The 14,405-nt window shown below is 36.0% G+C and overlaps 1 protein-coding gene across 4 annotated transcripts in view; it reads left to right on the forward strand.

Moving 5' to 3' along the window:
• Window positions 1-14,405, forward strand: part of ATG5 (autophagy related 5) — a 118,737-nt gene that overhangs the window by 86,937 nt on the left and 17,395 nt on the right. For 3 of the 4 annotated variants that reach the window (XM_036872124.1, XM_036872123.1, XM_036872125.1), the window contains one exon: window positions 13,689-13,806. In XM_036872124.1, coding sequence (XP_036728019.1) covers window positions 13,689-13,806 — 118 coding nt within the window. Of the gene's footprint in view, window positions 1-13,688; window positions 13,807-14,405 lie in introns of those variants that run through there. The other variant, XM_036872126.1, reaches the window with a different exon arrangement.

The following is a 14,405-nucleotide window of genomic DNA, read 5'->3' on the forward strand; positions in this document are numbered from 1 at the left end:
AGTGTGGGCTGGAATCAGAGGTTCCAAGCTAGTAGGAAGGAAGTAGGTAGATGAGGGGTTCCTCTCCTACCCTGACTGGTGGAGTGGGTTCTGGGAAAGCTCAGAAATAATAGACGTAATGAGTCTACAAGCTGGGCAACAGTTGATCAATAAGGACATTTTTTATGATCCAGACACGCTATTTGGTAAGATAGATTAATTCTGTTTTATATAACCCTTTATTATTAAATTCTGAATTCATTTTAGTAAGCCTCCCCGCCGCGCATGCACGCTTTAAACTAGGTTTTATAATTTCAAAACTTTCGGGCTTCATTTTAAGCATCAGAACATGATTTTAAATGAGTTAAACAAATTAAGGCAGAGTTATTTAAATTCCCACAGGCAACTTTAAAATCGGCACGATGTTATACAACTTTTTAAAGAAAACTTATAATTTTTCTGAATTGATGAAGACAGGGATATTTCTCTGATCCTTATTGTTTGGAAACTCTTGACTTTACAATTTTTAAATTTGTGGGGGTGGTATAATTATTGTTTTTTAAGAACTCATGGAACAAACATGGTTTGATGAATAGTTGTAAATGAAACTATGATGAATCTGAATTATCACCCCAGAAGGACTCCCCCCCACTGCCCACCCATTTGAGGACTTTTTAAATTATGTTTTCTTTTTAATAATAGCTTTATTAAAGTATAACTTTGATATCATAAAGTTCACCCTTTTTTTTTCTTTTGGCTGTGCCGCATGGCATGCGGAATCTTAGTTCCCCAACCAGGGATCAAACCCAGGCCCCCTGCAGCAGAAGTGCAGTCTTAACCACTGGGCTGCCAGGGAAGTCCTAAAGTTCACCCTTGTAAAGTGTACTGTTCATTGATTTTTTAAGAATATTCACAAAGTTGGTGCAACCATCACTGTTATGTAATTTCAGAACACTTTTATCACCCCCAAAAGACCCCATACCTGATTAGCAGTCACTCATTCTTCCTTCCTTCCTTCCAGCCCATGACAAATTCCCCCTCACCTCCAGTTCATGGCAACCACTAATCTACTTTCTCTCTCTGTCTCTCTATGGATTTGCCTATTCTGAACATTTTGTGTAAATGGAATCTTAAAGTATATGGCCTTTTGTGTCTGGCTTCTTTCACTTTCATTATATTTCCATGGTTCATCAATGTTGTAGCATGTTTCAGTACATTCCTTTTTATGGCCAAGTAATATTCCACTGTTTGGAGATATCACATCTTGTTTATCTATTCACCAATTGATGGTTATTTGGATTGTTTCTACATTTTGGCTATTATGGATAAACGTTTCTGTAGACAGTAATGTACTAGTTTTTGTGTGGACATATACTTTCAGTTCTCTTGGGTAGATACTTAAGAGTGGAATTGCTGGGTTATGTGATAATTCTATGTTTAATCTTTTGAGGAACTGCCAGACTGTTTCCCAAAGCATGTGCACCATTTTACATTTCGCTAGCTGAGTACGAGGGTTCCAATTTGTCTACATCCTTGCCAGCACTTGTTATTTTCTATCATTTTAATTATAGCCATCTTAGTGGGTATGAAGGGGTATATCATTTCGGTCTCAGTTTTCACTTCCCTAATTACTAATGATGTTAAACAGCTTTTCATATGTTTAGTGGTCATTTGTATGTTATCTTAGGAGAAATATCTTCAAAACCTTTGTTCTTTTTTAGTTGGGTTGTCTTTTTATTACTGAATTATAAGAGCTCTTTATATCTTCTAGACACTAATTCCTTATCAGATATATGATTTGCATATATTTTCTCCCATACCGTAGATTTTATTTTCATTTTCTTAATAGTGTCCTTTGAAATACAGAGATTTTAAATTTTGATTAAATTCAGCTTATTTTTTCTTTGGTTGCTTGTGCTTTCAGGTTGCCTTGCCAAATCCGAAGCCATAAAGATTTCCTTCTATGTTTTCTTTCAAGAGTTTTATAGTTTTACTACATTGTTTTTCTTCATATGTTTTTTAGAGTAGTCACGGGCTATGTTTTTTGAATTTCTTGATCAGCAGATTACTTTCAACAGTGAGATCTGTAAAATATTTATCACTAGTTTTTATTTGCTACTTGTAAAAAATTCACAAGAATTTATGAAATCTGCTTTTGATGATACTTCAGTAGGATAATTTTTTTAAATTATTTGTATCAGAAACAAAAATATCAACATTCCCATATTATAAACTTTATTTAGCATCCACTGTAAAACCTACAGACCTTGCTGAGAGGACTGAGGATCTTGTAGAGCTTCACTAGCTCCTGGCCCAAGTTTAGAAACACTTTTCTAGTGGATAAGACACTTGACTGGACATCAAGAGAACAGAATTTTAATTCTGAGGTCAACACAACCTCTTTTACCCAGATGTTTCTTCTTGCTACTTGGATTTCTATATTTGTACAAATTAAAAGTGCTGCATAGTTATTTTATGTAATTATACCGTAAAGATAGAAATAATCTGTATATAAAAGTATCCTTTGATTCTTTAGTCAAAAACAGTTTATTAATTACATTACTCTTGTAGTAGCCTACCTTTTAGTTTGGCTTTTAGGTAAAATTAGAAAAGATATTTTAAAGCTCTTATAGATAATGAAATTTAAACTATGATTCCCCAGGTATGGTTTTGAAATCTTTCCAGAGAAACCTTAGAAGAATTAAGATAATTATTACTTAAACACATCAATCCTAGCACTTTTATAGGAAGCTTCTCAGTTGGCCACTCTACTAATAATTTCAAATAAAACACTTTAAAGCCATATAACTTGTTTTATAAATTAGCTCATAAACAGCATCAAATTGATCTCAATCTTGAGTAACAGGGATATGGTACTTCCCTGTAACACATTTTATTCAGTGAAAGGATATGAGGACGACACAAACTGTTGCCTGTATTTGAAGAAAATTTGCCTTTAATTATTTATGCGGCAAAATATATTTGGTATTGTCTAGGCAGAAATATAATAAATATAACAATTTAAATAAGACAAAACATAAACTTCAAACCAGATGTGTGGATATAATTCTGATGGGTGCTTTCATTTAATCATAGTCTCAATTAAGACACTGCTGCTTTGAGGATTAAGTGTCCCTGACTATAATAATGACAGCTTTTCAAATGTTAATTATTATTTTTCAGAGTTGTCGGGAGTATTAAAAGTGGACTTCAGACTCTGGTAGCATAACTACAGAAAGTGCTTATTTTCAAGTCTCCCATTTCCCTACATAAAGGATAAAAGTAGTCTGATTAAGTGGCACAGGCTCCCCCCTCCCGCTGTCCTCCCTGTCCCCCTACTTCCCACCACCAGAAGGACTGTTTACTGTAAAGGTCTAAAAGCATTCATTTGAAAATGGCCTGTTCTTTTTACTTAATGAGGTATTGTAATTGTGTATATTCTTAAGCTAATTTTAACATGAGGCTTCTTTTGAAAAGCATGTGATGCAAAATTTGACATGCATGAATATATCTAAGGCCAGATATGCATGTGACAGTTTGAAGCACATATCATGTGTCATTGTTGGTAAAGTCTGTCAGCATATCCTCTGTAAACTCCTATTTTCTTTTTCTTTGTGCCACATATTTATTCTAATGAACAAGACTTCAAAGGGAACAACTCATGGTTGAATACCAATTATTTTTTATTCTCTCTGTTTTTGGTTCTGTAAAGACTAGATAGTGTTACCTTTCTTTGGTCCAGATTTAACCGTGGTTTTAAAGGGAGAAATGAAAGGAATTAATCATTGTTAAAACACCTGTTGCACTAGGTGTTTTGTGTATCTCATCTTATTTAATTGTTACAACAGTCATTCAAAAATATATATTATTCCCATTTTTCAAATTTAGAAACAGACTCCCAAAGATTGATGTAATTTGCCTTAGGTACCTAGTCAGTTGTGTTGTGAGTTGGGATTCCAACCAAGCCCTTGGTAATTCAGTGCATTTGACATTCCACGCTTTATGTGCTAAATCTGTAGGCCACTTTGCTCCCCTTATCCACTAATTTCTCACAGGTACTGTTATATTCCATCTGCCTCTGAATAGTTTAGTGGGGAGGGGCATATGAAAGGGAAGGATTGGTGCTGTACTCTGCCTGAAATAGCCTTGTCTCTTTCTCTGTTTTTAAAAAAAATTCTCCATTTCAGGTTGGAAACTGGAAGACCTATATTCTCTCCTTTGTTTTCATCTTCTTTGGAAACTCCCTACAATTTTATTTAATACATTACATTCTACCACACTTAGCATATTTTACTTTGAACCTACTGGTATATCTTGCACACTTATAAAATGAAATTATGTAACCAGTTTTTTGTTTGATGTTTGTTTGTTTGTTTTTTACTTTTGTTTTTGCTCTAGCTGCCAAAAAGTCCAGAGTTAAAAAGTTTATGCTTGGGCTTTTAAATTTTCTCATAGCACTTTGTACATATTTCTGTTATCACTTAACACTGTTACAATTATTCGTTTATGTGTGCATTGTTCATCTTTGTATCTACTAGCACAAGTGATACCTTCATAAGTGCTCAACAAATGTTTAATGAATGAAGATTTCTGATATATTTACCCCTGCCCTCTGGTTGTTAGAGATCCTGGACGTGGGTACTACTACTGGGATAATTCTTTTTGTTTGTTTGTTTGTTGTGTTGTGTTGTGTTGTGGCTGGACTCTTGACTGTCTGGGTCTGGGCTGTTTGGGGGCCGGTGGGGAGACAGCCATGAGGACTGTGCCTACTTGCCAAGACCACAGGGCTTCACTGGACTAGGCAAGAATTTACCCAAAGCACATGAAATCAGCCTAACTCTCTAAAAATAGGAAGTAGGAAGTGCATCTAAGAAGCCAGAGATGAGAGCTGCCAGTGGGGTGAAGTGGAATCATAGTCAGGAAAAGAAGATGTGATCAGAAACTGGGAGATTTGGGAACAGGCTAGGAAGCAGAATTTGAAAGGATGTGGAGGGAATGTTTCTGGATGGAGGCTGTGAGCACTCTTAGGGGGTGGGACTAATTTTTGAGTTACTGGATTAAAGGAGAGCTACTCAGGGCTGGTCAGAGAGCTTTGTGAGGGGAGTAACCCTGCTCATTTTCTGCTGAATACCTTTAACAACTGTCTGATACAGTAAAAGAGGTGAATTAAAGTAAGAATAAACGAATGAATTAAGGAAACAAATCTATTTTCAGATCACACAATCTATCCACATCCCTTATATCCACTCTCTCCATTTTCTTTGCCACCACACAAGTTCTTATCCTCATTATTTCTCAAGCAAACCAAAGAGACTCCCCAATTCTCCAATCTCTTCCAATTTTAATTTATGTTATAGACTGTAGCAGGATTAGTCCTTTTTTTCCCTCATTCAATTTCTGTAAACTAAAAACAAAAACAGTTCACCCAATCCTCCCACCCCCATACTCCCCGCCTCTGGCAACCACTGATCTGTTCTCTGGATCAGTGAGCTTGGTTTGTTGGTTTGTTGTTTTTATTTTTTGGATTCTGCATATAAGAGATGGGATCATTCTATCCAAGACAAAGATGTGTTAATAGTTTTTGTTGTTATTATATGCATGCTTTTGCTATAAGCAATCTCAAATCCTTTTTTTAAAAAAACATAGACAGGAAATAAATGTAATATTCTTTGTTGCAATTTATTTATCTTTATATCCTTGTAATGCCTGTCACATTACAAGGATTAATGGAATATCAGTGGCCACATGATTCTCAAAAGTAAAGTATTATATTGTGGTTTTTTTCTACGGATATAAGGAAAGTTTTATTGGTGTTCATCATGTCACCATTTTGGCAATAATGAAGGCTTCACTACTTATGTAAAGCTTTTAAAATGTAGTAAATTTAGTTATTTTAAAATTGTGTCAAGTGAAAATGCACTGATTTTGATGGCCCTAGTTGGTGGAGTTTTTAATATTGGAAGTAACTTTACAGTTATATGTGTTTTATTGGACTTATAAAATCTAGTGTTTCCAATGTCTTTCAGTTCAATTTATGCTAGTTATAAATATAGTAGGTTTGCATAAAAATCAGAGCAATTTTTTTCACTTCTTGATATTTTTATAATTTATTCCTTTTCCATATTTATTCTTCTAAAACACATAGTATTATCTATATAGTTAATGAAATAAATCTAATTACATTCTCTATTAATAAGTAGGCATTGCTAATTCCAGTTATAGTTCAGTATAGCTGATTTTTTTAAAAAAATCTAAAAACCTAACAAGTGAACTCCTTTGATATACTTAAGCAAGTCTTGTAAATCAAATTTTATTTACAAATATAGTAAACCAATTATCCTGACTCTTTCATAGGACTTAAAAGCAAAACATACAAAGTAGCTGATGATATCAAAACTTGTTGCTGGGGGCTTCCCTGGTGGCGCAGTGGTTGAGAGTCTGCCTGCCAATGCAGGGGACACGGGTTCGAGCCCTGGTCTGGGAAGATCCCACGTGCCGCGGAGCGACTGGGCCCGTGAGCCACAATTGCTGAGCCTGCGCGTCTGGAGCCTGTGCTCCGCAGCAGGAGAGGCCGCGATGGTGAGAGGCCCGCGCACCGCGATGAAGAGTGGCCCCCGCTTGCCGCAACTGGGGAAGGCCCTCGTACAGAAACGAAGACCCAACACAGCCATAAATAAATAAATAAATAAATAAAATTAAAAAACAAACAAACAAAAAAAAAACTTGTTGCTGTACCTGGAGAAATACCACATATATAAAGTATCAACATAATATTTATTTCTTCAGCCCAACCAAGGGCTTAGAATACCAGTCTAAGGCTCACTGGACCAAATATTATGGATTCAGTTTACAGCGAGTCAGATCAGAGATCCTGAACCTGGGTACTACTACTGGGATGATTCTATCCAAGCAGTTCTAACAAACGGGGTCCCTTGTCATCATGAGGTACTGCCTGCTGTATCAGTAGGAGACCCCCCCCCCAGCCTTTTAATTAAGGGCATTTGTAAGTTTCATAAACAAGTGACTCATCATGCATCTACTGGGCATCTTTTAGGTTGCATCCTTTCTGAATTTTTATGTTTTTCTCTTTCATAACTTTTAATCTCTTTGTTTCAGTGAATAGAATCTCCTTTTCCTATTGGATATGACTCTTTCCTCTTTAAGGTCACTAACTCCTTGGTCTGTGAACCAAATGTGTCCAGCTGTAATTTGTCATTTTCAACAAACTAACATTTCTAACCCATTATATTGATACAATATATATTACCAAAATGACAAAATCAGCCCTAATGCTATGTAGTAACAGTGTGATGACAAGATTAGTATATCTTCTTATCATCCATATTTTATATTACAACTCAATATAAAATACATGTTAGTGTTTAATAAATTTCTTTTGACTGTCAAGTCGTGCTTAATAAGAACAGTAACAGCACTTACTGAGCAACTAAATGTGCACTAGGCATTCTTCTAAATGCTTTTCATAAATTAACATGTATAATCTTCACATGGAGTTGTAACAAATGATACAGAAACATCTCTATACATACTCTTCACCCAGTTCCCCCCCACTGGTGACATCTTCTATAACTATAGTAAAATATTATAGCCAGGAAAAGTGACGTTGATACAATCCACAAACTTTATTCATATTTCATTAGTTTTGTTCCAACACAAAGGCTACCCTTTTATAGCTCAGCCTCCAACCTCACTTTCACCTTTCCCTGACATCTGGCAACTACTAATTTGTTCCCCATTTCTAAAATTTTATCATTTTACTAATGTTACGTAAGTATAATCATACAGTACATAAGCTTTTGAGATTGGATTTTTTACACATAGTGTAATTCCCTTGCACTCCATACAATTTGTTGCATGTATTAATAGGTTTTTACATTATTATTACTGAGTAGTATTCTGTGGTATAGATATACCACCATTTAACCATTCACCTGTTGAAAGACATTGGGATTGTTTTTACTGTGAACACTTGTGTACAATTTTTTTGAGAACATAAGTTTGCGCTTCTCTGGGAGTACTCAAGAGTACAATTGCTGGGTCATATGGTAAATGTATGTTTAGTTTTGTAAGAAACTACCTTACCCTTTTCCATAAGAGCTGAACCATTTTACATTTGTACTAGCAATAGTACGAGAGATCTCGTTTCTCCACATGCTCACCAGCATTTGGTATTATTACCATTTTTTATTTTAGACATGCGGGTAAGTGTGTAGTGATGTTGTATTGTGGTTTTAATTTGCATTTCCTTAGTGGCTAATGACGTGTCAAACATCTTTTTAAAATTATTAATTAATTAATTAATTTAATTTATTTATTTATTTTTGGCTGAATTGGGTCTTCGTTGGGTCTTCGAAAGCATGGGCTTTCTCTAGTTGCGGCAAGCGGGGGCTACTCTTCATTGTGGTGTGCAGGCTTCTCATTGCGGTGGCTTCTCTTGTGGCGGAGCATGGGCTCTAGGCATGCAGGCTTCAGTAGTTGTGGCATGCGGGCTCAGTAGTTGTGGCTCACAGGCTCTAGAGTGCAGGCTCAGTAGTTGTGGCACACGGGCTTAGTTGCTCCTCGGCATGTGGGATCTTCCCGGGCCAGGGCTCGAACTCACGTCCCCTGCATTGGCAGGCGGATTCTTAACCACTGCGCCACCAGGGAAGCCCTCAAACATCTTTTCACGTGCTTATTTGCCGTATGTATATCCTCTTTGGTGAAATGTCTGTTGGTGTCTTTTGCTTATTTTCTAATTGAATTCTTTGTGTTTTTTACTGTTGGATTTTTAGAGTTCTTTATATATTCTGGATACAAGACCTTTGTTGGATATGTAGTCTTGCAGATATTTTCTTTCAGTCTTGTCTTTTCATCTTCTTCACAGAATCTTTTCTAGAGCAAAAGTTTTTTTTATTTTGATAAGGGTCCAGTTTATCAATATTTCCTTTTATGGATCTTGCTTTTTGGTGTTAAGTTCTAGACTAGTTTTGAATCTAGTCCTAAAGTGACTTTGCTTTTTTTACCTTGCCATATAAAAACATTACAACATAAGCTGAATTTCATGATTCTGGACCTTTTAGCATCTAGACAAGTGAACTTAGAGAAAGTAGATTAAAACTAAAAAGAAATAAAATTTGAGTCTGCTAAATTGGGACAGTATTAAGTTAAAATATTCATTACAGTGCTCTAAAACTGTTGATCGTGGTGGTGGTAGTGTTGCGGTGGTAGCGTGTGTTTTAGTGTGTATTTAGGTGGTTGTGTGTACCATGATTGTACTGTGTATATATTTTATCTCAGAAACTCTGCAGTGTAGATATGACCTCCATTTATACTCATGCATATGTGTGCAAACTTGATTCAGTAAAATCTTACAAATTTAACTGAAAATTTTTACAAATTTAGTTCCTCTGCTTCTGTTCAGTATATCTCCAAGGTAAATCAACAGCATAACTTTTCCATACAGGAAAAAGTTATTGTTACAGTGATGAGGGCGCCTGAGTAAAGAAGGGCTGGGGCACAGCCAGCCAGTAGCATCCCAGTTTTATATACATTTGATGTGTTTAAGAAATGACTAACATATTTAGTTTAAAAACTAGCAAGGGCAGTTTCAAATATGACTTTACCAAGTCATATTATTTCTCATGAGAAAGTAATTCTGTTTCATGAAAGTCCCTGAAATAGTTTGCATATTTACAAATATATGGCTAGATTAAACGTTGTGGTGTAGTTCTATTACAGTGGCTTTCTTATCGATCAGGCTGAGGTTCAGATTACCATGGATATTGTTAGCATTATCTGGTTTTATGTATAGTAAATCAAAGTTTAAAGAATTCATGTTCGTGGAGTTTTTGTATTTTTAAAATTCTTGCTATATTCAAAAGGAAAATAGCTTTTAAATACTTCCTAACATAATTTAGTCTTCTCTGCTTAACTCCAACTTAGGTTTAATGAGATCTGTTAAGAAATTTACATGAATTTACCCTTCATTCCCACTGCCCTTCAGAGCCTCTGTACAGTAGTTGAATTCCTGATCTGTCTGTGGAGGGCTTTTGTTTTAAGGATAAGTAACTCTCAAAATTGAGTACTTTTCATAATCTTTGGTGTAACTTACTCAGACACTTAATGGCTCTTTTCTAACATACTAAATTTTTAAGAATGAGAATATAAGTTTTTTTTTAATATGATTTTTTAAAAATTAATTAATTAATTAATTAATTATTTTTTTGGCTGCGTTGGGTCTTCGCTGCTACTTGCAGGCTTTCTCTCGTTGTGGCGAGCGGGGGCTACTCTTCGTTGCGGTGTGCGGGCTTCTCATTGCGGTGGCCTCTCTTGTTGCGGAGCACAGGCTCTAGGTGCACAGGCTTCAGTAGTTGTGGCTCACGGGCTTAGTTGCTCCGCGGCATGTGGGATCTTCCCGGACCAGGGATCAAACCCGTGTCCCGTGCATTGGCAGGCGGGTCTTAACCACTGCGCCACCAGGGAAGCCCGAGAATGTAAGTTTTTAAAGGCACTCGAATAAATGTTAAACAGAAAATGTTTATTAGATTTTTTATTGGGGTATTTTAATAAAGGTTTTTATTATTTGAAGAACAGCAGTTTACTTTGATGAGAGTTTTCTTGGCTACCATTCTACAGAATTTACTTAGAATATGTGTTAATAGTACTGATAGCTATAATGCTATCATTATAAAGGTTGTTGAAGTTATACCTTTATTATAACTGCTCCACTTTGGGAGAGTTGAAAAAAGAGAAGTACAGAGAAATTACAGGCCATTTTTTCTAGGAATGGGAATAGAGGAGAATTTCTGTTTTTTAATATGTAGCTAAGACTACTCGGCCTTTCCTGTTTAGTATATTTTTTCAAATTATTATAATATATATTATATTATTATAGCTAAGCCACCTCATAGTTCTGTCGCTAAGTAGGGGCGAATGAATCTTGAAAAGATTTATTTGGCTTTGCTGAAAACCTTAGTATTTTCAGATCAGAGCATGGATGATACATTTAAACTTTTTTTAAATTGGGGGTACAGTCCTGCCCCTCCTTTTCTACTGACCGGGTCCTAGTTGTCATCACATAGGCTTGCATTACTCAGACAGCCTCTCACCGATCATCCTGATGTTACCTCTTCACCAAGTCATTGTACACAGAGCTGCTTTCCATTAGCCTTCAGAAAAAGCCTCTTTCATCACGTCACTTCCTTTGCTAAAAAGTCTTAAAAGCCTCTTCATTGCCTGGAAGATAGAAAGCCCTAAGTGGGTGGTGGCTATTTTAAATTATTACTGCAGTCCCCTATTCATTTCTTTTTTCTCTGAATTCTTCTAACCTTTATTATCCTAACATAGTTAATCCTTGATTGTGCATGATATCATTCTCAGATTCACCTGTGGGAAAAGTATGAGCTTCCTAAATTGAAGGATATCAATCACACTTTTTAAAAAAAATTTTTATTGGTGTATAATTGATTTACAATGTTGTGTTAGTTTCAGGTGTACAGCAAAGTGAATCTGTTACACAAATACATATATCCACTCTTTTTTAGATTCTTTTCCCGTATAGGCCATTCAGAGTATTGAGTAGAGTTCCCTGTTCAATCATACTTTTAAAAAATGAAGAGTTCAATTAGTGAAGTGAATTGCATTATATTCAGTGCATATTTATTAAAATTTTAGTTTTTTTCATACTTTCCATATATGCTCAACTGTATTATTGTAACACTGTTTTTAACATTTATTATGTATTCACTGAACACACAGTGTAAAGCCAGGAGAGGTACTCACATGCTTGCACCACATCTAGCTTTTCTTACATCGTAGTTTATGTCTGCACTTAAAATCAGATGATTTTTTACCAAATCTGGTAAAAGTTGTCTTGAAGAAGTTGAGATATACCTCTGTGATTTAAAAACAAACAAACAAACAGGGACTTCCCTGGTGGTCCAGGGGGTAAAACTCCGCGCTCCCAATGCAGGGGGCCCGGGTTATATGCCTAGTTGGGAAACTAGATCCCACATGCATGCCACAACTAATGATACCGCATGCTGCAACTAAACATGCCGCAACGAAGATCCCACATGCCGCAACTAAGACCCAGTGCATCCTAAATAAATTAATTAATTAAAAAACGAACAAACAAACAAACCAAAAACTTGTCTCTAATGGCTAGGTATTTGAAATCATTTTCTTATAAAATATAACGTATTACTCTGTTCCTGTAGGTTTTTATGATTTTTCATTCCAGGAAGCTTAAAACAAAAACTTAGCATCTTAAAATGAAATAGCAGTTAAGAGTTGTGGTGGGTATTATTCTCCTTATCATTTACTTATTCTGTTCTTGGCAGTTCTTCTATTCCCAGAATAAACTTAAGAGGTATGGAATGTCCCAAATTTCCAAAGAAACTGGGTGCAAGATCATAGAACTCATAAACGACAGTGCTATTTATTCATAGATTGGCTGATTCCAGAGCCTCTGCAGTCTGTCATGGGGAGGCTTCATCACTGTTGTCGTGCTTCTAGAGAGGGAGTTTGAGAAAATTAAACCTAATTTTTTGAATGGGTAAGACATTGAAATTATTAGCAATAAATTATGACATAGTGCTAATAACAATTGTCAGAGGAAATACATCTACTATTTTGAAATTTGTTGAACCTATAGAAAAGAAAAAATAATAAAACAACTAAGACCATATAATACCCTTCACCTGGATTCACCAGTAATTAACATTTTTTCACATTTGCTGTCTCTTTCTACACACATACTCTTTCTCACTCCCCTCCCCCAACCATTGGACTGTAGGTTTCAGACATCATGGTACCTTACTCCTAAATATTGGATCATGAATTTCTTAACAATAAGGATATTGTCCTTATAAACATTATCACACCTAAGAAATTTGACATTAATTTAATAATATTATCTAATGTTCATTTCGTATTTCCCCATTTATTCCAAAAATGTCTTTTATAGCTGATCTTTTTTTTTTTTTATAAATTTATTTTTTTTATTTTTTTTATTTTTTTCATACGATTGTATTTTTTTTTTTTAATTTATTTATGGCTGTGTTGGGTCTTCGTTTCTGTGCGAGGGCTTTCTCCAGTTGTGGCGAGCGGGGGCCGCTCTTCATCGTGGTGCGCGGGCCTCTCACTGTCGTGGCCTCTCCCATTGCGGAGCACAGGCTCCAGACGCGCAGGCTCAGTAGTTGTGGCTCACGGGCTCAGTAGTTGCTCCGCGGCATGTGGGATCCTCCCAGACCAGGGCTCGAACCCGTGTCCCCTGCATTAGCAGGCAGATTCTCAACCACTGCGCCACCAGGGAAGCCCTATAGCTGATCTTTTTAAATTTCTTTCTCCAATCCAGTATTCAGTCAGACTTCGTGTTTTGTATTTAGTTGTTATATCTTGTCAGTCTCTTTTAATCTTTTTGTATTGTTTTTATTTTTTTAGTGCCTTTGACTTTTTTGAAGTGTTCAGGCCAGCTGTGTTTAGAATGCTGCACGTTCTGAATTTGTTTTATTGCTTCCTGTGATTAGATTTACTTGAGTTTGTGTTAAGCATTTTGGGCCATAATACCACATTTGTGATGTTATATGCTTCTGATTACACTATATCAGAAGACATCTAATGCCAGCTTTAAATTTCTGATCTATTAGTTCATAATTGGCAGCAACAGAGACTTAATTGTTTGAAATCTTTTTTCATTTTTCAAATAGACAACAACTGAACGGCCTTTCATTCAGAAGCTTTTTCGTCCTGTGGCTACAGATGGACAATTGCATACACTAGGAGATCTCCTCAAAGAAGTCTGTCCTTCTGCAGTTGCTCCTGAAGGTAATATAATCAGCAACATTAAAACATTTCTTTCATTTTTCTTTGTTACTGAAGTAACATAAGCATTCTATATTTATAAATAACATTTATTAGTTACTTCAGGAAGATATTTTCATTATCTTGTAAGGAAAAATCTTTTGAAATACAAGCACTTAATATTTAACTTACTATTTTATAAATTATTGACACTAAGAGAATAAGAATTTCACTCCCTTTAGCAAACTAAAATATACTTTTTAAATTACTGTCTTATATTTCTGGGGCCTTGCGTCTTTCATTTGTGAATTCAGTTCTGGTAAACATTATTATTATTTTTTTTTGAATGCTATTTTTATTTATTTTATTTATTTTTTTGGCTGTGTTGGGTCTTCGTTTCTGTGCGAGGGCTTTCTCTAGTTGTGGCAAGCGGTGGCCACTCTTCATCGCGGTGCGCGGGCTTTTCACTGTCGCGGCCTCTCTTGTTGCGGAGCACAGGCTCCAGACGTGCAGGCTCAGTAATTGTGGCTCATGGGCCTAGTTGCTCCACGGCATGTGGGATCTTCCCAGACCAGGGCTCGAACCCGTGTCCCCTGCATTGGCAGGCAGATTCTCAACCACTG

This window comes from Balaenoptera musculus, chromosome 12 (genome assembly GCF_009873245.2).
Source record: "Balaenoptera musculus isolate JJ_BM4_2016_0621 chromosome 12, mBalMus1.pri.v3, whole genome shotgun sequence".
Classification (NCBI taxonomy): domain Eukaryota; kingdom Metazoa; phylum Chordata; class Mammalia; order Artiodactyla; family Balaenopteridae; genus Balaenoptera; species Balaenoptera musculus.